At 41.9% G+C, this 25,530-nt stretch overlaps 1 protein-coding gene across 1 annotated transcript in view; it reads left to right on the top strand.

Annotated features, from left to right (window-relative positions):
• skib (v-ski avian sarcoma viral oncogene homolog b) overlaps positions 1–22,461 on the top strand; it is a 32,891-nt gene extending 10,430 nt beyond the window's left edge. Inside the window, exons 2-7 of the mRNA XM_078248771.1 lie at positions 17,559–17,672; positions 17,908–18,011; positions 18,124–18,359; positions 19,555–19,829; positions 19,943–20,173; positions 20,313–22,461. Coding sequence (XP_078104897.1) covers positions 17,559–17,672; positions 17,908–18,011; positions 18,124–18,359; positions 19,555–19,829; positions 19,943–20,173; positions 20,313–20,534 — 1,182 coding nt within the window. The 3' untranslated portion in view covers positions 20,535–22,461. The remainder of the gene's footprint in view (positions 1–17,558; positions 17,673–17,907; positions 18,012–18,123; positions 18,360–19,554; positions 19,830–19,942; positions 20,174–20,312) is intronic.
• Positions 22,462–25,530: the final 3,069 nt, after the last annotated feature.

The raw sequence follows: 25,530 nt of genomic DNA, 5'->3' as shown, positions 1-25,530 counted from the left end.
GTCACTCTTTGCCACAGCGTCATCTGGTCAGGTGGACATTTTTTCCCTCATATCCTTGTTAGTCTTGTTTATTACCTCATTAATAAAAGCAGAATGTACTAAATCTCAGCAAATGCATTTGGATTTGGTTTGTCTAAGTGTTAGCCACCTGCCCCACCTTGCTCTCACTTTGTACTCTTTCTCTCTGCATCAATACAGCAGGGTCTACATTTACAATGACAGGCATACAGATGGGCCATAGTTGCTCACATGCTGAGGACACCACTTCCCTCACCCCTCTAATCCCCCTTTATGCAGGTGTCTAATAGTTGCAGGGTTGCCCCGCACTGTGCTTGCTGTGCCGCCTGCCTCCCTTGTGCTTGTGGCGTTGATAAGCGTCTGGCTTTATTTCTAGCCAGTCGACAAGCGCAGACACAGACAGCAAGGGCCTGAAATAGAGCAGGTTAACCCTTTATCCTATAATGAGGGGACTATTATAAGCCTTGTGTCTTAAGCAGAGTATCACCGGTGTGAAGAGAGGAGGTAGTACACGAATCATCTTAAAAAAAACGTCAAGCTGCTTTTCAGATTATCATCAAAAACTAAGTAATCGGGGCGGCCTCTAACTCACCCAGTAAGAGCGTTCGCCCCATGTTGGCTCAGTCCTGCAGCGGCGCAGAATTTGAATCCGACCTGCTGCCCTTTGCTGTGTGTCATCCCCCATCTCTCTCCCCCTTTCATGTCTATCTACTTTCAAATAAAGGGAAAAAAGCCCCAAAAAATAATCTTTAAAAAAAAACAACTAAGTAATCACCTCTCCTTTTGGCGCCAACAGTCTTAATCTGCTGCACATGAGTATGTATTTTAATGCAAGGTCAAGTGACCTTTTATGATATATATACTCAAGAGAGGCTTAGAAACAAAATGAAGATTGCCTGACAGTTTTGAACTAGAGAATGGGGCTATACCACAAAACAAGAGATGGAGATAATCGATTCACTTCTGACCTTGTATCAATTGAATGTGTTAAATGAAATGCAAAGATGACAGTCTGGTCAGGACATCTGTCCAATATGGAATGTATGAATTATTCCAGAGGTAATAGCAGGGCATTGTTGGTGAACTCATCTTCACAAAGACACCCTTCTCTGCATGTCCATATTTAATTCAACCCTTTCAGCTGCAGAACTGTACAGGCTGCTGATATAATAAGTCCCTCCAAAGAGATTAGTCGCCCTATCATCAACGCAGCTCCCTAATTTCTCTGCCTTTGTTGTGGTGCAGGCTGCACTAAATGGGATAAATGGGCTTGGCCGGACACAGTGCGAGGAAGTGGCTTTTGTGTTGCTAGCAGGTGCAGAGGAATGACAGTGGTGTTTTTGGGATATATGGGTGTATGCGTACATGTATTGGCGCATGTATGTGTGTGTTCGTGCAGTTCTGCGTCTGGCAGGGCCAGAAGGGTATGTGCTTCCCGAGTGCCGCTGAGATACACCAGGAACCTCTGGAGCTCGACTTGAACCCTCAATCACAGGGCTCCTCAGGGGTTTGCAGTAAATTCTTCAGGCGAATGGTTTTCTCTCCCCTTCCTCCTCCTCCTCCTCCTCCTCCTCCTCTTTCTCTCTTTCTTTTTTCTGCTCACATCTGGTGAACAGCGCTAGCACCCCTGTCATCTTTTACTGCGTTGAGGTCATTTCCACCCTATCGGTAAAGTGGAAACACATGATGTGCAGGGTTCGGCCTTAATGGGGTGGGGCTGGCATGGACCAGCACTGACACAGCTTTACACCCAAGAGCTGCCAAAACAGCCTTTCTGTGGAATGCCTCCGACTTCAAAATTAAAGACATTTGGGGTAAATAATGTTAGAATACTTATATTTAGCCGTTAGATACGTAGGTACTATAATTAGTTACTTTTTTAATCATGTAGGATGTTTACATGTTCTCCCTGTAATGAAATGGAGCAGCAAAGCCGAGCTGAACATGTCATTCATGGCGCTTTGAAACTGCAAAAAAAAGGGTTTACAGAAGGATATTAAGTGTGTAATGAATACCAACTCCGGAAAGGCATGTTTCTCCTTTTGGAGTTTTTCTACCTCCATTCCAAGTTTTATTTTTGCTGTAAAATTCCCCCCTTCACTCGTTTTTTCCCCTCTTAATCACATTATTGATTCCAACTGGTGAGCTGGAGAGACTTTGGCAGACACTCTGGATAAAGGGTGTGTCCTCAAGTTTAATTGGGATTCTCCTTTAGCAATAATGTGGATTTCCTCAGTTCTGTCACGTTGAGTATTTTTTATGGTAACATTTCTTTCAAGCCATCTACAAGTCTGCTGTAACGTAATGAAACCACTCTTTTGTTTGCAACGACTTAAACAGTTAAAAACATTTTGGGACTCTTAGATAATTTATTGCTAAAGGATCCCAACAGAATAAACAGTTTAACTGTCTCACTTCATGGATCTCAATGTGTCTCCAAGCAAATTCCAGTCACACTGTGGTTTCCATTTTGTGGTAGACAGAGCTGCAGTGTAAAAAGGGGTGGGCTGCAGTCAGTCAGTTACTGCTGTCTGTGGGTAGACTATAGGCAGAGTGGCTGCTAGCAGCAGCTCCATGGATTTTTATTCCTGCTGTCCAACAGGACTCCATCATAGACTGCAGCAGCACTCGTTATTGAGGGCACACACTCCTGTGCTGCATGCCTCTGTCCTCATTACCTCTGCAGCAGCTTAGCTCTATGCCTTTGTTCTCTCTCTTGGCTTGAAACTGGAGAATATGGAGAGAAGTGCTGAGGCTGCAGTAAGCTCGGCTGCCCACAACTTCTGCCGCACAGGAAAAAACATAGCACAGACAACCACCACCCCCCTAAGCCCTCTCGTCTACATATTTCCATAAAGCCAACGCACAGGGGATGCTCTACTTTGATTCACCATCCTGACTTGGATGTGAGCTGGTTTGCTCTGTTACTTCTTATATTCTGTTTGTTATCCTGGGTGCTTGTGTCACTCGTCTGAATTAAAGATTTCACTCTTAAGTGTATTTGTGTGCTGGCCTACTGACCAAATGCCCTCATGGCCAATCTGCTGTTTGAAAGGTCCTATAGACCTGTTTCTCAGAGGTGTCAAACAGCAGCCGTGCAGAGTGGCTGCAGGGACAGTAAACTTTTATCACACTAATAACCCACAGTCACAGCTACCTTAATGGCTTAGGCAGCCATGCCAGGGGTTGCCTGGAGGTCAGGTTGAATTGCAGGACATAAATGGTAGATTCCAACCGGTAGAACAAATAAAGGAAGAAGAAAAAAGGAGGTGCATTTGAGGTGAGCAGAGGGGGAAGAAAGTTGTTATTGGAAGAACAGATAATCACTTAAATTGATTTGCCATAAAAGGAAGCCATTGCTTGGACTGCTCTTTCATAACAAGGCGATCTATGGCCTTTTAACCCTCTTTCCCACCCAACTCTGCACACTCACAAACCTTGGACTCAGTCCGAGCGTGCCGTCAAAGGGCACAACTCCTACACAAGTGACAAGTGAGTGAAAACATTTGCCCAGCACTTGGTGAAAACATGGGTCAGAGAAGCAGCAGAAGAAGTTGTGTGAGAAAGGGGATTTGTTTCAATCTAAACTTTTTTTCAGATTCCTCTCCCTTTGGCTGAGGTGGATGGGTCTTGAGAGTGTTTGTTTTAGGTGAAGTCAGTGCTGGAACAGAATGTTGTGAACCGCAGGCCAGACTGTGGTTCTGTGGTTCAGCTTCGACCTGAATGCAGACGGCTCTGTTTGTTTTGCTTCTCCGTTTCTCAGGGAGAATTTTAGACGCTGCCAAAGTCCTGCGCTCACACCCAAGGCACGCAAATAAAACCCCTTCACACAGAAGAAGAAAAAATGTACCTGGGTGTAGTCGATACATCTGGACCTCACCACCTCCCCAGAGCAACGGTTCACATCTATTGGTGCCTCTGCTGTCCTGCTCTCATCTTGTAAAAGGGCTCTTTGGGAGATGAGATGGCATTTGATTGTTTCAGTGGCAGGATGTTTGTGTGTTTTGTTCCAAGCCTTTTCATAAATAGCAGTTTTTATGTTGCTGAGGTCAACTGGTTTTACTAGACTGGAGAGGCAAGTCCAGAGGCACGGAGGCCTCCCCACCATCTGGCAGCCATAAAAGGGGAAGCAGGAGGTTTTTAGAGGGGGTTTATGGGATGGTAGGGTGAGACATTGAGGGGAGGAGAGACAGAGTGGATGGTGGACTCTGGTTGCCCCCAAGCTGCAAAGCTTCCTCTGCAGTCTGAATGACAGGTCAGAAGTTCATTGCCTTCTTTTTATCCTGCATCTGCCTTGGAAGGTGAAGGAGTTGACAGTTGGTTCAGAGTTCGAGGCCAAAGGAGAGGACGTCACCGTGAAGCTGTTATCACTGCTGTGAATAAAGATGTATTCTGGGAAAGAGATCTTTGTTTTGATTTAATAAGCTGGCTGTAAAAGTGTTTCAGAAGATGGTAGCTCATTAGTGTGTGCCCTCTTGTTGTTGCATTGCCGTCAGCTTGTTATGCTATGCAGAAGATCAGATCTGAGTCGTACAGATGGTGCAGAATTATGTGGCTGCGTAAACACTGGTGATTCAATGGCTTGGTGTTGTTTGGGTATGCGTCACCCTCTCAAAGAGCCCTGCACAACTTGTTTCGTACGACTACAGAGCCAGGCTATCTCTTTTTGTCCAGAAACAGCCTTACAGTCATGTGGTGGCTTTATTTTTTTTGCACATCAGACTTAAGTGGGAATAACAGCATTGTTAAGCCATGAAAATACTGGAGTTTGAGGCCAGCGAGAGAAGATTTCTATGATGAAGACACTCCTGAGAGTCTCAGTTATGTTCTACTGGATGATTTCTTTCCCAGTTTTAAGAGCCTAAGCTGAAGCTGTCCGGCCCATCCGAAGCTGGATCCTCAGCCTTATAGGTTTTCCAGAATGGGGTTATCGTTGCAGAGGACTGTGCTGCTTTGCTGACTCTGGCACTGATACCTCCCATAGAGATTTCATATTTTGTTATGCTGCAGCTGAGATGTGTTAACCCTTTAAAACCTTCAAGATATTTAGGTAATAGAACATTATTGAGCTCTGTTTTACCCACTTTAACGCTTCCATGTCACTGTATGTACATATATCTGTTGTGTAATATGAAAAGAGTAGTAGTGTTTGATGAGTTAAATTGACCTCTTTTTCTCACAGTTTGTATATGAAGACACAAAAGTGCTGACAGCAAAATAATGAGAGTGTGTTTGGCAGGCACGCCCTTGTAGGTTTCTGTGTCACTCAACTCTAATAAATTTTTAATCGTTTCCTTTCTGTGGTATAGAGCTCAACATGGCTCTGCTCAGTCACACGCTATTTAGGCGTCTCCTGCTGAGTTCACCTCATAAAGTAGGGAATAGAAAGTGTAGGGAAGGTATTTTCACTCATTAAGACCAAAAGATTAGAAACATAGTGAAGTCGTGATTCATTCAAGCAGAAATGCTTGATGATTCGAGGTTCTAAAATGTGAGAATTTGCTGCTTTTCCTCGTCTAACATTAAAGTAAAGTGAACATTTTTAGATTTTGGACAAAACAAGACATTTGGGCTTCTGCAAATTGTCGTGGAATTTTTATTTATTTATTCAATTAACCGAAAATATAATTCACAGAATAATCAATAATAAAAAGAATTGTTACTTGGAGTCCTAGTTTCCCTCTGAGGCAGACACCACAGTGTAATCTAGTGTAACACCAGAGGAGATTTATATAGCAGCAACCTCAGTGGTGGCAGAGTCATTTCAGAGTCTGTATTATCCGGTCTATTTTGGAGTGGCTCCAAAAATTATCATGACAATGGTATTAAATATACTTCCATTGCCAAGAACATTGATTGCACTTGACAAACTTTAAATAAAGCATCAAAGACACTTTCAAAGGCAACCACAGTGAAAGAATCCAGCCAGAGATTCACTGAGAGCCTCTCAACATACTTCGGCCTGTTTGTTCACTCACATTTTGCGTCACGTCAGAGTCTCAAGCTTTAAGAAAAGGACTGAAATAAAGCCCAGGCCCTTGATTGAGAGGCTGGAAATGAAGGACTCTGCTCTTGCTTTAGTGGTTCCGTCCACTGCAGTGATTCAGTGGATAAAAATGTGGCCTGTGTCTCTTTAAGAGCGCTGGCCTGTCTGCAGAATGCATCAGTCCTGTGGAGCAGACACAGGCCAGAAGGAGGACGGGGGTGAAGGGAGGAGCGTGGGGCTGTGCGGAGGGAGGAACAAGGACAGGAGGGAACAGCCGCAGTCTGGGCTTCCAGCCTCCTGGCTAGACTGCTGAAAGTTATTATTGAGTTCCTGTGTAGGGCCTCCCCTCCCTGCGCATACTCCTCTGTGCTCACTACGAGGTAGACGGGGAGTATGGGAGAGGCAAAGAGAAAAGTTGGCAGCCTCCCATGCCCCATTGCAATGACCTTATATGCAACAAATAAAGGATAATTTTGTTTGATTCTGTGCTTTTGCAAGGGTGAAGCCTCTGAAAGACTGAGAGCAACCACACACACTAACAGCCTTACAGCTGTTCGACAGCAGCTGAAACTGTGGCCTAGCTCTGTTGTCTTAAGTTACAGTTTAGCAGACATGTCCTGTTTTCTTAGGAATGGCCTTAACTAGTCAAGACAAGAAGGTTGGCGGTTCACCAATGAGAAAGCAGCAAACTAAATCCTCTCTTGGCGTGCTAAGTGATGAGTATGATTCAAGGACAGGTGGTGGGAGGACGATAACTCCTTCAGTCTCCTTCAAACAACTTTGTCTTTACAGTAAATGATGGCCATGATTAAAAAAAAGACTTCTTAAAGCATGAATATAATAAAGATTATCAATAGCTAGTTTGCATTTCTTGCTGTCCTCCTGCTGTGTAATTAGTCTCTTGTACGTTATGTTCAGCGTCCAACTTGCAGGTCTCAGAGATTTTCTGGGAAAGACCATGGAGATTACATAGTCACACACATCATGCCCTCCTCTGAGGCCTGTGCCTGCCTGCAACACTAATCCTGGCCTGCCTTTTTCCGTTAGCGGCTACATTAGCTCCACAAAGTGCCTGCATCCTTCCAGCTCAGCCCACCAAGAGAGAGACAGACTTTTATGTAACGCTCTGTCCGGTGTATTTGTTCTGAACCTGCTGTTGCTTAAAGCGAGGTTCCCGCAGGTTAACAGTACCCAGCTGCTGCCGTCCTACTGTACTGAACGTGTCATGGCTCTGGCTCACGAAAAGCCTAACCCATGCAGCACCTGAGGCTCGTCAGGAGCCCACGAGGCCGTTTTCCTGCACATATTTTCTGTAGCATGTCATATAATGTGCCCTGTTTAATCCAAGCATGTGTCTTCATTCATGGTCAGTGCGATCATTCGGCCTCTGTTTTAATGCCGTTTCAGGCAGGGTTTGCAGGAAAGCTGGGTGAAGGGGGGGAAAACCCTGGCGCTGAAATGAGTATTTTGTGGAGTTCTGTTTGTTGAGTCAGAGCTTAGTTGGGCTCTACTGTTATGTGGTTGCCATGGAGAAAAACAGTTTCTTGTGCAATAAAATCATCCAGGAAAAGACATTTCCAAGATTTTTTCAGAGTCAAGAAACAGACGACAAATTGCAGAATTCATGAGGTGCTGCGGTCCACCACCCGCCCCTCTCAGCCCTCCATTTTAGAACGCTTGTATTCATTTTATGGAAGCTGCGAGGCTCGAGCCCTCTCACCTATTTACTTCTGTAAGCAGATATGTTTTCCTATGAATGGAGGAGGGAAACAAGACCAGTGTTTAAGGATGGAATGTGTGATCTTAGGAACGGATGTTGTGGGTGTTTTATCCCCTATTTCCCTTACAGACAATTCCTTGAACAAGTGGAAACAAGTGAAATGCTATTTGATCTCTTTCAAATATTACTGTATACACATACTTGCACTGTGATGCCCTCGTCAGACTCAGTGAGGGGAACATTTTCAGAGGCAATAACTCCTGGTGTAGTTTTAAAAATGCGTTGATTTAATTGGTTGAACAGTTTTAAAAACCCACTGGCTTTCTTGTTCTTTTACTCTCTCCTTGAGCTGTAATTATCTTCAGCCACGTCAAGGCTCCCTATGCTCTTTAATATAAGGTCTTTTATTCTTACTGTTTCCTGTCTATCTGAATGGAACCATTCGTCCTTTTCAAACAGCGCAGCTCCCTGGTTGTGCTTTCTAATATTACAGAAATGCCTTCTATGTAATGGCACTGTATAAAAAGCTATGATCCTATGCTTTCAAGCTTATTAGCTAAATTTGAAGTTCAAAGCTAATTAAACAAAAGAATGCATTTACAAGTCACATTAGGTGTGTGTCGCATTAACTTCAATAGCATTTCATTGTTTGAATGGTTTGAAACAGAGAATTGTTTGAAACAGTGGTGGAGAAGAGATTAGGGTTTTCTAACCTGGTGACCAGAATGGCAGCATTTCAACAGAATGACTAGAATGGTATCTATAAATTTCAGCAGGATTTATTACCTTGGTTCAACCAATTAGCTCCCGAGCAGTTCTCAGGACATATACTGTGTTGGTGAAATGGCATCACATGGGACCCTGAGTGAGCAGTGACCCTAACTTCACCTCGCCCTCTCACAGCTTTTATGGCCTCCTCCCCGAAACCCCCCTCTGCCCCCGTCCTGTCCCCTTACACCTCTTAACCTCTGGTATTCATCCCATTTTCATCTTTCCAACTAAACCTGCCACCTGCCCTAGTGCCCTCCTCTCCAATGGCTGCTCTGGGGCACATCGTCATGTGGCTCAGCTAAAGTAGCTGTGTGTTACTGTGCTGATGGTTATTGTTGCTCAAATTAAATTATTTAAAGCACTAGGTCTGCTGAAAGTATGTTATATATTTAGTCTGCAATATATCCTCATGACCTAGAAACGGGAAGAGGGACTAGTTAGGAGCTGAAGAAAATATCTGCAACTATTTATATATAATCGATATTATTAAAGTAATTATTAAAGCAAAGGTTTTTCCAATCCCAGCTTCTGAATTGCTGCTTTTCTCTGTCCTATCTGATAATACACAGATTTTATTTTTTGGTTTTGGATTGTTAGGACAAAACAAGCAACTGTGATCCACATTTTTCATTATTTTACAGTGAATCGATTAATCGAGAAAATAATTGTTGGATGAATCGATAATAAAAAAAAAAGTTATTTGCAGCTGTAATCTAGTTAAGAAAGAGAAGACAGCAAAATAATGGCCAGATAAATCCCCTGTGAGGATTATGCGTTTATGGAAAATGAATTTTCTCATTACTAAAATGTTTTTAAAAAGTTTTGATAGTTGCAGGGAAAAATCTCACAATGTTACTCATTGACATCAAGTGCTATCTGAGTTCTTGTCATTAGGGACAAAGGTGGTCTGTTTTTAACATGGAGATCTGACTGTCCATCTGGCCTGTCAATCTCTCAGACACTGGAGGTCTAGACCCTGGCTGAGCCCGGACTGTTGTAGCTGTCAGTCCCCATGCAGTTGCTCCCCCTTCCCTCCGTCAGTCTCCCAGGCCTCGTCCTTTCCAGACTCCTTCACCGGCTCTGCCCTGTGAGGGAGGTGCAGAGGAGTCGTACAGTACCAGGTACTGCGAGTGATATAATGGTCAGTGTAATTGGAGCCGTTACTGTTTGGGTTGTAGAGAGGTTATCCAATGACATTTTAATCGTCTTTCTGCCTTCTTTGCCGTGGCATTAGTATTAATCTGCAGGATTAAAACCCAGCCAGTCAGACACTGGACTTGCTGTCTTGTTGTAGAGCAGAGGGAGTGTGCTAACAGCAAGAATGGCGGTGCACAGTTCCCTGCGTACACGCAGGGATGTGCTTATCACTACCAAACTGAGGTTTCCATTCTGGATACATTAGGCCTCTGATGAGCGGATGGTTAGTTATTACACCCAACTGTCTCAGATGGAACAGAGTTGCTTTTCATCAACGAGAAACCACAGATTTTCACTCGTCTCTTTCATTACTCTGCCATCGCTATCTTTTGTTCCTGAAATAATTTGTTTAAAGTGATTGTATAGGACATCTCAAGCTTCAATATAGATGATTCTATTTACATTTTCCTTGTGCATGCCCCCAACTTTATAAATGTGCAATACTAAATTTCTTGTTTTATTTTTTGCAAAAGAAAAAATGAATTCCCTTGGTCGGAATTCAATTGCGGCCATACAAATGAAACTGCATTTGCAGAGAAAATGATATTTGTAGTTTCAACACACCTAAAATAGCTGTATATATTTCATTATCGTGAAATAGGTCTTTTTTACTCATCTTTATCTGTTTTTTACAACCTTTAATGATAGAATATCTGAAAACATTGTAAACTATATTATAAATATGTCACAAATTATAAGGTTATATATGATTTAATTACACAGAGAAGCATCACTGGCACAGAGTCAGATGAGTGTCAGTGCAATGCAAAGGGATTAAGCTTGCATGGCAAAGATGGCGTTGGCACTGCTGCACAGCGGAGATCAAGTTCTGTGAAGGCACGCAAACATGTATAAAAGTCAGTAAACAGCCACACAAATGTTCTGCAACACTGCTTCATGATCCTCTATGAAATTAGAGAAAATTAATTGCTTTTTAATTTTGGACCAACAGTGAAAATAGCTGGATTGCGGAAGTTCTCTATTTTAAGTGTGGGAAGTATTCTTGCACACACCTACCTGGAAACCATTTTTGTCGCCCTGACAAAGACTTTCTCACAGCTTTCCCTTAATTCAATTCAAGAGCACAGAGACAATCTGAATCCCCATTGTGTATTCCAGTAGTGTTGCAACTAAAACTACCATGGTCAGAGCTCTTTCTTTAATCAATGGATACTGTTGAATAGAGGATGTAAAGAAGAGAAAAAAATGAATACCTAATATTTACATGATTAAATATTTCATTTGTTTGGCTTTAAGCTTGAAGAGAAAAATAAAATCCTTCTACTCAATTTCAGTGAGATGTTTTGAACCTAGAATCAACCACAACTAAAGTGGTAATTGACTTGTGAATCTAATTTCTTCGTGAATTCACAGAAGCCTTTTCTTGTTTTAATCATGATGTTCCTGAAAGTTACGTGAACACTTTTCGTGTAAGAATTCATTTTACCCTTCGGGTGCACAAAATTAAATTCCATGAACATAGGTCAGCTCTAGTCTGTCTTTGCTCTTCCTCTGTCTTTCTCGTTAACCTTCATCTCCTCCGGCCTCCTGTTAACTGCAGCTGCTCCCACATTACAAGTGTGCTAAATGTGAATAGAAGCATAAATGGATTGTGTGCGTGTGTGTGTGTGTGTGTGTGTGTGTGTGTGTGTGTGTGTGTGTGTGTGTGTGTGTGTGTGTGTGTGTGTGTGTGTGTGTGTATGTATGTACCTTTATTGGTTTGCAGACACAGCCTTGTGTCTTCCCTCAGATCATGTAGTCTGATGTTTAATTCCCTAATTCCAACAGTACAGCAAGGGGGGCTCAGGCAACCATCTTCTGAATTTGGCGCTATGCGCGTCTATACATACACCAGTCAGAGAATTGTTTCATTTCCTAAGATAACTTTGCCTCACAACCATACCAAACATGCTCATAATGTATAATCTGCGGTGAAATCTGTTTTGTGTCTTTTAGTCTAGGGTTTCCATGTCTGTTGAAATGACTTATGAGCCCTTTGTACTGTGAGGTCATCCTCTGAGAGAGAGAGAGAGAGAGAGAGAGTGTGTGATTTGGACACCACTGTCAACATACTGTAAGAAAGGCAGACAGGCATGTCCATGTTGTTATGGTTGCCATGTTTGGACCTGAATTGGAATTCATTTCTCGCCATGCAGTAGTGCAGTAATCTTTTATTTTTGTTTGCTTCCACCAGCGAGATGATCTTTTCAGGGAATTCACTTCAATCGGAAACAGGTTTTTTTCTATGACGCAGAAAGTAGAAATGAAACATGTCATCAAAGGATTATAGAGTTTAGTGTGTCTTAATAGTTTGAATTCACATTTGTAAAATGTATGATTGCATTGAGTGAAGTGAATTAAAGACAAAATAATACATGTACAGTATGTCTTCACTGCATAAAATTTCAGACCTTGAAGTCTTCAAACTCTTTAAACAAGTAGGAAAAACAGCCAGAACTGAACGCATCAGAAATAGGTAAAATACTCACTCATTTCAAGAATGAAGACTCAAATCTAGCTGTGGAATGTAACTAAGCACATTTACTCAAGTACCGCACAGCAATTCAAGGTAGACTACTGGTACTTTACTTGAGTAGCCTACATTCAATTTAATTTACTTAATACATCTACTCTACTACAATCCAGAGTGACAAGATGCTAATTACACATTAATGCAATAATACCTTAATAATACAATAGTATAACACTCATACAATTGAGCACTTCTATTTTTGATACTTTAACTACATTTTTCTACTTCTACTTAAGTGAAAGACCTAATTACTTTTTCCACTTCAAAATCACAAATTTGCATCAGAGGGCTTCACAACCCTATATCCTGAGAATGACACAGTTCACGTACGGAAAAGCTAAATAAAATTGGCATGAAAAAAAGAAAAGGAAAAACCTCAGAAAAGGCCAACAGAGGTGGGACCCTTCTACCAGGGCAGACATGCATGCAGTAGAAGTATATAATGAGTAGACAGAATTGGCTATAGTAAAATTAAAAACGTACATATACGAAGAGTGTTCCGTTTAATTTACCCTAACTGGTTCCACTGGGGTCCCTAGATCTTGTGTAGCATTATTCTTTCACACACAGCTCGCTTTATGAATTGTTAACAAATGCAAATGTTCTTCTGCCTTTAAGCTATATGTGTCAAACTGTGTGGACCTGATGAGATATTTTCCACATTTAGGAGCAGCAGCTCGTCCTCCTCAGACCTCATCAAGTCTCAATCCCAAAGACAATTAGGGCAATCCAATAAGATTTACTGTAATGCTGAACTTATGCCAAGCCCTGCAGTGTCCATATACTGTCATGGCTTAGTTCAGCTACGTAAACAATATATACTTCAAACTGGACACATCAGAGATAGAATAAATTGATAAATTAAGCTAAGATTTAGCGAGGGGAAATGGGAGCTTGAGCTTTAGGTAGGGTTCAGGGATATTCTGGGCAGACACCAATAATTTTCCCCCAGCTGTTACAAAAGTGACCACAGGGCTTTATATAAATCAAGAGACTGTCGTACAATTTATGCAGTGAGAGTTGAATAGAGAGCTCAAGGCATCCCTGTGAACACCCTCACCAAACTACAGGGATCAGATTACTAAAACTAGTATTCTCTCACTTCCAACTAAGGCTGTTACCCGAGCGAGCCATGCCAGTTGCTGTGCCCTTGAGTGAGACAGCGCCCCACTAAGCACATGTCGATCTGGGGATTACATTCAGGGGTTTAGGAGGGAAAAAGAGGACGTAATCTGAAACTGTTGTACCTTGTTGCTGTGCACTTTGCTTAATGTGACACTATCATGCAGCATGCGTTGGTACTGTATAACTGTTGCCCGAGGAAGTTCAGCTGATGAAACAATTTTTGTCTCACCAGATGACTGTTGCCCCATGTATTATTTCTTGACAATTTCTTCTTTTTTTAGCACCACAACAGATTTCAATTTAACCTGCTGTTATAAGATTTGTAGGTAGTTGATTCAACATTTGGGAAATAACCTACAGCCAGCTGCCGGCTAACATAGCTTAACATAAAGACTAAAAACAGGGGGAAACAGCGAGCCAGGCTCTGTCCAGAGGCATACAAGTCTGTCTACCAGCACCTCCAAAGCTCAAAAAGTGACAAGTATCACATTTGTTTAGGGGTAGTGCCCTCTTGTCAATTCCGTTTGTAGCTTCATATTTACTGGACAGACGTGAGAGTGGTATCAAACTTGAGACAAACGTCTGGCAGGGCAAGAAACACAGTAGTCAGAGATTGATTGATGTCGTCTTCTTCCCAGTCTTCTACTCATCTGTCCCTGATGGCAATTGAAACTACTTTTGACCAAATAATTATTCCCGATTAAAAGTGTTTGCAGTGTATTTTGTGGGCACCTTTTCTGGAAAGACAGGTTGTTGATGTTTTTAAATGTCATTTTTGTAATACTAAGCACCCCAAGTCAATTGTTATTGTAATGACAAATATCTTAAAACCTGGGCAAGTAAAACCAAAACTATCTGCATGGCTAGCTACCTTCAGAGGTTTTTGAGAAAATATGTTTCTGTAATTTGGGCGAATCAACATCCTTTGTGGTGTAGTGACGCTCACTCTTAAATAACCAAGTTTAAGATATCTATCTGGTTAATCTCGACCTGCGTACCAACAATCGCCAGCCCTGGTTTGGTCCCAGATTTACTGCATCAGGGTTCAATAAACAAATATCGTTGATTAGCTCCATGTTCAAGTGAAAAAGCAGTTCAATCCCCATCACGCTCCAGTTAGCACAAAATGTACACATTGTTCTTCAAGCAGGTCAAACGCTCTGCTCTTAGAATAGACATTGATATGTTTGCGATGTGATGTGTTGTGTTGTGTTGTGTTTCTGAGTGATTATCTGCCATGCCAGCATGAAAATAACTGGGGCTTATCCCGGTATTACCATGCTATTATATGGCACTAATTAAAAAATAAAGCGTGTCTACTCTTGCCCAGCTGCTATTAGACCCTGTTTAGCCTGCAGGTTTGCTTTGAAACGCTCCCTTATTACAGCGCCTCAAAGAAATATCATACAATAGCGAGTTGAAAAGGGCAATGCTTGAATGGAGTCGTAAAGGAGAGGCTGTACTTGGCCTTCAAGTATACATTCCTTCAGCTCAGTGCTTCCTCTGTGGTCCCGCTCCCCTGGCCCAACCCCCCTCCCACTCAAGACTCAGTTCCCACAGGGGACTCGGCCAAAGCAAACTCCTCAGAGGAAGTCTCCCTCTCTTAACAGTGAGAGAGGGAGAGGAAGAGAGAGAGAGGGATGTCCTATCATCTGGCTCAGTGGGACCTGCTCGGCAGTAGGATGTGTGAGGAGGGTGTTATGACTCCGTGGCCATGCTATGTCTATGATGTGGTGGTGAGTTAAGCCCGTGCGGCTGCTCTCCTGTGAGGTCAGTGTCAGATTTAGCCAGCAGGTCCCTTGTGGTGTCTGGGAGTGTCTGTTTTTCTGACTCTATTATGTCTAGCGCTCTTAGCCTTCCTGGAGCTGTAAACCTCAGGGTAGAAATAGTACCAGACAGGCAGACATCCTTTTGTCTGGAAAACAACAGTCACGCCTGTAATTACAGAGTCAGATTACACCAGGGCAGCAGTTCTTAGAAAACCACCGGCCTTGAGTCAGGCAGGTGAGGGGTCGAGTCACCATTGCTGAGCAAGATTCAGTCCACAGGAGGTCTGGGTTAAAAGAATTGACCTACAGTAGTACAACCAAGCGGTGTGCGTGCGTGCGTGTGTGCGTGCGTGCGTGCGTGCGTGCGTCTTTGCGTGCATGCATGCGTGAAAACGGGGGGGTGTGTGTAATGTGGTTACTGGATAGACAGGTAGAGACATTTGTGAGTCAGGGAGACGTGAGGGGAGTGTCCAGACAAACATGTAACGAAGCAGAAACCAGTATGAAGTAACAGTATGAAAAGGCAGAATAGACATGAGAAGGTGGCATAATAAACTTTTATTTTAAGCAGTATATAAACATTGAAGAAATAGTTTATACCACTATAATGTAGTTAGCTGATCTCTCATGTTGACATCATTTAATGTAATATTATTACAACTGTTTTACTATATTGTCATTAATTATCTGTTTATATGGCAGCCTTCACTTATGGGTGACCACAGGAGTTATAGTTGCTTACAACCACAGTGTATTATAAACTATTCATCACATCTAAATGTACTGCCTATAAATGCTAAATAGGGGGGTCAAAGTAAATAGTGAAAAACACTGATCAAAATTTCCCAGAGCTCAAGGCGATGTCTTAAAATTGCTTGTTTTATCTGTTCAACTGTCAAAAACCCAAAGATATTTATTTTACAATAATATAAATCCGAGACTAACACTTCATCACATTATCAAAGTTTGACCCAGAAAATAGATATTATTTATTCTTGGTAAATTACCCAAACGATTAATTCAAATGATTATTAAAACTCTTGCAGATTTGTAGACTCAACCCAACAACTCTTTGTTGCAGCGCTACAGGGAATCTGTACTTCAGGTATACAGTGCCAGACCTGACTAACACTTCCACTCTTGAGCACACTCTACCAGACACACACTCCTACACACACACATATCCTCCCACACACACATATGCAAGTCCACGCCCGCACCCACCCACCTCCCCATGCATCCCGTCTGCCACCCACTCATAGCTGCGTGCACACACACACACACACACTCACTCACACAGCGGCTGGCTTCATGTAGAAAAGCTGTGAGACGTGATTCATTACCAGCCAAGTTTCTTGCTTAATACTAAATGAGGTTTGTCATTAATTTCCATCTTGAGGTGATTACAGTGGAGCAGCAATTAAGGTTTCACAACTACACGCAACCCAGGAGTGTTTTCCATTGAGGATTTTGAATGTAGACAGAGTAATCATTTGTCTTGAATCGTACACGCAGACGAGGAGATGGGGGTGTTTGCCATTCCTGGAGGCAGAATGTCATAGTAGTGAGTAAGAGAGTAGCAGGCAGGTCTGTGCTGGCCTCTGTGCCTACCTAGGTAAACATATCCTCTGTCTGACAAGTGCAGACCTGAGGGCTGTGGAGGTTAGCTATCTTGACACATAGTCCTGCAGCTTGCCACACACACACACACACACACACACACACACACACACACACACACACACACACAGACATACAATATATAAATCAGGGATTCTGTATTTTGTGGCACTTAACAAGGCAGATGCTTCCCTTCCCGGGTTTTCTAAGTGCAGTTTGCCTAAAACATTTCATGCCTCCTTAGCCCTCCCTGAACTCTCTCCGAACACTTCAACTCAATCGTTTGTCAGATCTGAGTGCAATTACTTTAATTTGTCTCCCTCTCTGTCTCCCTGTTTCTATATTGCAATATTTCTGTGGTTCAGGCAGTCGATCTGCTCCACCTGATGGCGCCTCTTCTGCCTGGCAGGGAGCATGTAGCCCTACTGGCTGCCAGCCAGACCAGCTTGAGTGTCTGCTCAGCTCAAAGCCCTGCTCACACACACACACATACACACACAAACATGCAGACATGCCAGGCTCAGAGACTGAACGCTTACACAGACACATCTTCTATCCCCCTTGTCTCTCTGACTTCTTTTCTGTTAGTCTATTTTTTTTTCTTTCTGTGACTCTGTGACTGTAACGCTGTAAAAAGTCACTCCATGTTCAGACAAATTTGTGTGTTGCTTATGATTAATGTAATTTACAGTCAGACTAGCATTTTTTAGAATTTGTAGGCCCCTGAAATATCCACTGAACACTCCATGATGGAAAATCTGCACTTCATCTCTGTGAGGCTCTCGATGATTAACTGTCTATTCTCTCTCCTTTCCTCAGTCTCCGAGCCCGGTCCCAGCCAAGAGGTCTAAATTCGACGAATTACAATCTCCATCAGCTGACAAAGACAGGAAACCCGACTGGCTACAATCGCTGTCAAACTCTGCACACAAGGTTTGTGCGCTGTGTGTGCATGTTGCCAGTGTGAAACCGGATTTGCTGTTAAGAGTCAAAAGGGAGTTAAAACCATTGTCCTTTTGAATCATCACATTATCACCTATGACCTCTCATCATTCAGCCTTGTTAAATGAAGAGGGGCCTTTCAGTTTGTTCGTCGCGGCTGATTTAATATTCTAGTGGTATTTTACTGTGAGTTTTCCCAAGTTTATTGTTTTGTTTGTTGTTCCAGGATCTGAAAAAAGTCCAACTGAAACAGAGGCCCTCTGCTTTCCGCCCCTGGTCTCCTAAAGCAGCAGAGAAAGAGAAATCAGCTATTCAGAATGAGGTGGAGAGGTGAGTCATCTGATGAAAGCTGTGATAGTTTTGGTATTAAAGAGACAATATTTGTGAAATCGTCCATTATAACCAATGAATTGCTTTAAATGGACCTGTATTGCCTCCACAGATCCTACTCAAAAAGTAACAAGACTTTGGCAGCTCCCAATCTCACAGCAGCTCCCCTGGCCCCTCCGGTCCATCCCAGGGACAGCCACACTCCTGGCAGGGGACCTGCAGCCATTTCCAGGCTGCCGCAGGAGCTGCATAATGGAGACACACAACCTGCAGTAAAAATGCCCCCCTCCTGTACAGCTGAAGACATGGACACAGATGGAGAGATTGATGTGGGCGACTGTGATGATCGTGAGTACCACCCATCACCTAGAGTTTGTAATAATCCAGAGAAACACTACAAGAGTCAGTTAATATTAGATACAGGTTTCACAGTTACAACTTGTATTACACAGTAAGCCCCACTGGACATGAGCTGCAGCAGAGCTGGGTCAGGGTGATTCCTGTACAACTGCACCACCTGGTGTTTATTGGAAGAAATACAAGAAAAATAAAAGTGCAGATTTGTAACTGTAGTATAAGTTATTGCTTTGTAATTTTTTGCAACAGGAGCTGTAGAGAGGAAGTTTTAGTTTTAGTTTCGTGCTAATTTATTTTTGCTGAAACATGCAGCTTAAACCCCAGGAGGTACTTCCGCAGTTGCCAGTTGTGGAAAGATTATAGAGTAACTCAACTAATTTGAAAAGCTATAAATTACGATTACAATAAATAGATAAATAGTTATATCCACATATTGTGTCAGGTGTAACACCTGAACACCACATATTGTAATTAAAGGGTCTGACACACCAACCCAACGGCCGACCGTCGGCAGAAAAGGCAGTCGGACTGATCGGTCAGCTCCTGTCTGTCAAAAAAGTGCCTCAGAACACACCGAAGCGACGCCGACTTGAGCGTACGTTCTGCGCATGCGAGAGACGTAATACGTCTCCATAACAGCAGGCTGCGCTAATCTGTATTGTCGCCCAAAAAATATTTAACCGGAAATGACGGAACATCTCTCTAGACCTAGTAAACACAGAGCACGCTGTCGTCAGTCATTGTTTTCATCAGAGTGTTGATAGTAGTCAAGAAGGATCGTTGTCATTACTCGCTGAACGGAAGAAGATACTATGGCTAGTAATAAGAAGATACTAGCGTTGTCAGCTCTCGGGCTTCTTCTTGTGGAAGAAGCACTGATTCGCTAGTCAAGGGCTAGCACTCCACCAGTCAGATTGGTCATTGAGTCCGACTGCCCACTGCCGATTCAACAAGTCAAATCGGCCAAAATGGATGTCGATGGCTCCTCCGACTGACGACGGCACGGAACACACAGACTCCAGTCACCGACCTCGCTAGACTGTCCGATGGCCAATAATCGTGTTGGTGTGTCAGAGCCTTAAGAGAGTATGAAAAATACTAGCAAGCGAGCAGAGGTTGAAACAGTAATAGTAACAGTATTCTTGCAATCACTGTCCTAATAATGTTAATACTCTCTCTCTGTCAGGTCCAGTGCCAGCTTCCTCGCTTGCTTCTCCTCCGTCCGCCCTCACCAGTGTGTCTCAGACTCTGACCCCTCAGAGTGTTGCTGTACCACAGGAGGGACCCAGCTGGCTGTCGGGGACAATTGGCCCAGAGGTGGACACCCTGAGACAGATGCTGTACGGAGGCACGGACACCAAAGAGGCCCGGGAAAAACTCCTGCAGGAGATTGTCAAGATGAGAGTGAAGCAGGAGGAGAAGCTGGCAGCTGCTGTGCATGCTAAACGCAATCTTCAGCAGGTATTCACATCCTGTTCCTGTGAAATACTATGTGATAGGAGTGACAGTAACCTCTAAAAAAAATGTTTGAAACATGACATGATTTTGATGTTTTTTGTGTGTTTTTTTTACAGGAATTGGAGTTTGTAAGGGTGGCAAAGAAAGGCCGTCTTCGTGAGGCCATCGAAGCCAAGCGCAACCTGCGAAAGGAGATTGAACGCCTTCGCGTGGATTGGGAGAGGAAGATGAGGGATGCGGAGGAGTCTTGTGGGCGGCTGAAGAGAGAGTTGGAGAGGGAGAGACAGTTGCGAGTTTGTGACAAAGGCTGTGAGGCTGAACGTCTCCGGGTCAAGTACTCCACTCAGGTAAGATGTCCACAACAGACCCATCATCATCACAACCACCAGTATATATACTTTGTTTATTTGTTATTTTTTTCAATCCTGTCTCCTATTTGTGTTTCATTTATACTGACTGCTGTCTGTTTCGGGTTGTGTTTTGCAGATCGAAGAGTTGCATGTGCAGCTACAGCAGGCAGAAGCTGATCGTGAGCAGCTGAGGTGGGAGCTTCAGCAGGAGAGAAAAGCTCGGCAGAGCCTGGAGAGTGTTGTTAAAGACCTGCAAACCCAGCTGGCCCTGCAGGCTGACAGCAGCCCTCCTGGAGACCCCAAGGATGCAAACACAGACGCACATAGACAGACCACGCAACACACCAATGGATCCTAAAGTTGCACGTTCAGAACTGGAGAAAGAGACTCATTAAAAAGGAGCATGGTTAAGGACTTTGTTGCACCTCCTGTTAGGGAAACGAAAACTGCAAAGTCAGTTTTGTAGAGGAAAAATCTGTCATATATAATATGATATGATATAAATCAGTTTTATTATGACAATATATGAATTTTATTAAATGAACTGGAAAGTAGCATGATGTCTGAGCATGTTGTAGAGCGTGAATTTAAGAAAGACTTTTTCAGTGATGACCACATCTCTCCAGTGACGTCAGAGCTCTTGGTTAGACACCTGATGCTGTCCAAGGATCTTATTTTGGTATAAGCTATTCTAAGATGTGCAAATATAGCCACATAACACTACTTGAATATGAAGGGAAGAAACATGTTGAGTGGATGATAAAACTCTTGGTGCCACACATTATTGGTACACTCAAAGGTGTCATTGCAGACCACTGGAAACAGCAGACACCAGTTTACCACTATTTACTTTTAATATCGGCTTGCTTTTTATAACTGTGTAGAGGATGTACTTTCTGAGAAATATTGCTTGCGCAGCACAGTTATTCCACAGGCAAGAAACAAACATCCATATACAAACATGTACGCATGTATACCAGCTTGTCTACCTTTTGTATTTTATAAACCTGAAGTATTGGAGGTTACTGTACGTGGGCTGCCTTCAGGTCCACCACTGTTTAGTGCTTAGATATTTTATGGAAGTGTTACTTTTTAATATTATGATGAAACTTTATTTGTTGTTTGAACATTGTTTTCCAGTAATGTTTTTGCAACCAGACCATGTGATAAATAGCAAATATTCTTGCCCACATTAGTGCAGATAAATCTACAAATGCCCTCCTAAAAGAAATCAAACTTCAATAGCTGTCTGTTTTTGTTGAAATGCGGTACTTCTGATTTTCTATTGAGTATTGTAAAATAATTTATATTCTATAATAATAATAATAATAATAATAATAATAATAATAATTTGCTGCCTATCAACAGAAAGCATTCATTTTTAGTCACTGGTTTTAGGGCTCTTAAATCAACAAATGCTGTTTATATGAACAACATTTCTACATATATACAAAGTATGGATATATATTTTTTTACTTTAAGAAAAGGAATTGCACTTTTTAAAGAAAAGAACCTTGCATTGTGCATTGTACTCCCTGTTACATTTTTCAAAACACAAGTTAACATGAACTTTGAATTTAAAAACACTTTCCCCCAGTATCCTCTGATGTAAATACAATATTGTAAATAAGATATTTGTCAGTATGTTTGCTTGCTCCAGACTTAAATTGATTATGAATATTATTTTTTGCTCTTACTTGAAACCAAAAAGAGACTATATTTGGATTTGCAAAACTCCAATTTTGTTGGGTTTTTTTTGTATCCCTGAGTATATTGCAATCACAGGGCATTTAGCAGAATGGATGAAAATGTTGGTTTAAACAAGGACAATAAAAACTATCAATGGTTGTGAACCAATCAGTTTTTCTAGGTTTGACACACCAACGGAATATTATCATTTGTCCATTGATTTTGTTTATTTGAGAAAATCTTTATTATTTGATGAATTATAGAGTATATTTTACACCACAGACCAAAAACTGAAAAATGGATTTGAAATCTCTGCACCTCCAGCTCCCTCAGATAAAGTAGAAGGGATACCTTCTATTGGTTTCATCCTTAGGTGCTTTCTATATTTTAGACAAGAAACACTTTTATGTCTTATCATTACTTATGATACCCTCGCTCAGTATTTGTTGGGTACAGTGTGATAGCAATATCCATTTTGTTAGCTGATGCTGTTGTAGTTTTGGTTTGGAAGTGGGGTTTCACTTGCCTCTTGTTTAAATGTTTTCTTTTCCTTCGGAAAACCTGTATAATACCCATTAAAATCTAAATCAATCCTACGCCATTCTGAGAAGTGTTTATTCTATTGTAACCACAATGGAAACAGTGTTGGTGCATGTTTATGAGTGTGGATTATTCTTTTTATTTGTATTTCTATGGAGGGCAATGTTGACCCTTTGGTCTAGACGAAAATAGCTCAACAATTAGATGGATTGACATTAAATTTGTTACAGACATTGGTCCCCAGACAATGTATCCTATAACTTTGGTGATCAACCTAACTTTTCATTTAGTGCCATCAAGTCAACATTTAAATTAGTCAAATACTACATCATCAGCTGTACTTTGTGTTTAGGGACCGTTCGGTATTTATGGAATGGACCACCGAGGAAAATAGGGGAGGGTCATGTCTTTTTTATTCTTTGTTGATGGAAGGGTCATCCAATATGTTTTAGTCTAGTGGGGAGGGTCACACAACTTTTGTATTCATGAGAACAGCAACATTTCAAAGTGGCTTGTTTGGTGCATATTTATCCATGTAGCTCCATGTAGCTCTCTCAGTCGCTAGCAGATGGGTCCCTCGCTGTTTAGTCAGCCAGACAATTTGAGCTGTAGAGACCATGGGATTTCCAAAACTGAATAAATCCCACTTGCACATATAAACACAAAACTGCTTTGCTAGCTCCATCGTGTTGTAACTAAGACATCTGCTGAAAAAATGATTTTATTCATTAGCATGATTGCCGTACTGTTTAGTTCAAAAACATCCAAAACACCGTACGAAAACATACCAGACACAAGCTTTTATTTTGAAAAGTCGAAGCTCGTGGACAGCACCAAGCCGAGAGGGCATGAGACGGGAGGTCTCCAGGCTGCGGCCATACCCGACTCAAATATCCTTTCGGTCCCTGTGATTATTTGGGAAATTGTGCAAACGACAGCCTTTTCAAGGCATTTGAAAAGGAAGGAGTGGTAGCACGCAAGCCCCCAAATTGACGCTTGTCTGAGAAATGGAGTTTTGGATAATGTTCAGCTTCGGCAAGCTTACCTATGCTAAAATATACAATGACTGAGGAATAGGGTTGGGCATCGTTTTGATTTTAACGATTCTGATTCCAATTCCGATTCTTCCTTTCGATTCCAGTTCTTATCGATTCCGATTCTTTGACTCGTTGAAACGGGTCACATGCTTATTTCACAAATAAGAGGAAAGTTTTAATTTGAGTCAATGGTGGTTTGCAGTTTTACCAGACTTTTTCAACATAAAATAAAGCCCCACTAGAGCATCGCTTACTGTGCTCCAAGGCTGCAACACAACAAGTGCCTGGCTGCTACGGAAACCAAAACTTGTGCATGTTAAATTGGGAAGTAACGATCGGATTTGAAACCAAATCCTCTAAACGATTCCAATAAAGAAATGATCCCGATGGAATCATAATTTTTGAAACGATTCCAAGTAGGAATCGGTTCTCGATGCCCAACCCTACTAAGGAAGCCTAGTGACGAGTCCATAGCAACCAGTGTTTGTTTGTTATTTCCCAGTGTCCTTTGTTGAATGGTCTCAATGTTTTATTGTGTTATTTCATGTGAATACTAGTTTACTAGATGAGCAACTTAGTATTTGAAGTAATGCAGCAATGCAGGAAGTGTGCATTAGTTTCCATGCTTATTGTGTTTCTACAACTATGTTAGTGAGTAAATCTACTGAAATGGCCACCACACCATAACAGTGGAGTGTGATGTATAAGATGAGAATGCAGAAGTTTAGTCACATAAGCCATGGCTGTAAACAATGGGCATCTCTACATCTTTGCCAAGTGCATACCAGTACAGAATGCATCGATAAGTTGTTGGGGAGGGTCATCCAAAATGTATTGCTGGTGAAAGGAGGGTCAGTTCTATTTTGATTAAAGATCCCAAAAACTCCTCCGGTGGCCCCTGAAATAAATAACGAACAGTCCCTTAGTGCTTATTAGCAAATGGTAGCATGCTAACATGTTAAACTAAGATGGGGAACATAGAAAACATACCTGCCAAACATCAGCATGTTTGCATTTTCATTGGGAGCATGTTAGCATGCTGATGTTAGCATTTAGCTCAAAGCACGGTGCTGCCTAGGTACAGCCACACAGAGCCACTAACATGTCTGTAGACTAGTTATCTCAACAGATGAAGAAAAAAAAAACTTTTGCACGTTTTGCATAGAAGGTTACTATTATGATTGGAAAATACAAACGTTAATAAATTGGTATGAGAAACAGTGTATTGAATTAGCATACAACTCATTTTTGGAGAAAAAAAAACATTTGGCCTACTTTCATAAGGGATATAGTACAGTACAGGAGTACAGTTACTCCCAAAAAAATAACTGCATTTGTATTTGTTCTGTGGGCTCAAGGTTTCTAAGGAAGTTAGTTGTTTATATGATGTTGAAAGCATTGGGTCTTAGCCCTTTTTTCACAGCAGACATGTTGACTTGTCATAGAAGGAAGGTGTGTTAGGTTACTAATAACATTAACAATGTTAACATTAAAACTAAATGGATTCAAGAGCTCAAAAGCTCCTATTATTGTGTTCTGAATATGATATGATATACATACTTATAAGTGTATTGTATGTCACACTGTTGCCTCTAGAGGGAAATCATTGCACACAATTGAAGGGTGACTATCTCAAGCTTGTTAATAGTCAAATGCACCCGTTGTCATTACCTTAAATCATGACACTGCCTATCCTAAAAGCAGTTTATTAAATCTACTACAATTGTTATATTTTTTAATGATTAGGACTTCCATGAGTGCAATAAAAAGAATATTAGCACTATTCCTGTCCCACTCTTTCTTCAGAGGCTTACTGGTTGCGTGAAAATCCCTCCATGAAAGCAAGGCTGAGCCTCGCTCAAGGATTACAGCTTGAGGAAGATTTAGTGACTGACACATGTTGCACACTCTTTCTCTGCGAGCCTTCTCTCAGTGCAAACAAATAAATATAGAAGAACCTATGGCTGCGACACTGGATCACTGGACACAGGATGACGAGGAATGAACCTTCAGGATGGGAATATTGTTCCCTGATCCCATGTGGGAAGACTTCAACTGGAAGAAGAGGATATGCTGGATTAAGAGAGA

This window comes from Sander vitreus, chromosome 4 (genome assembly GCF_031162955.1).
Source record: "Sander vitreus isolate 19-12246 chromosome 4, sanVit1, whole genome shotgun sequence".
In the NCBI taxonomy this organism is placed as follows: domain Eukaryota; kingdom Metazoa; phylum Chordata; class Actinopteri; order Perciformes; family Percidae; genus Sander; species Sander vitreus.
This window is presented reverse-complemented; position numbering and strand designations above follow the sequence as displayed.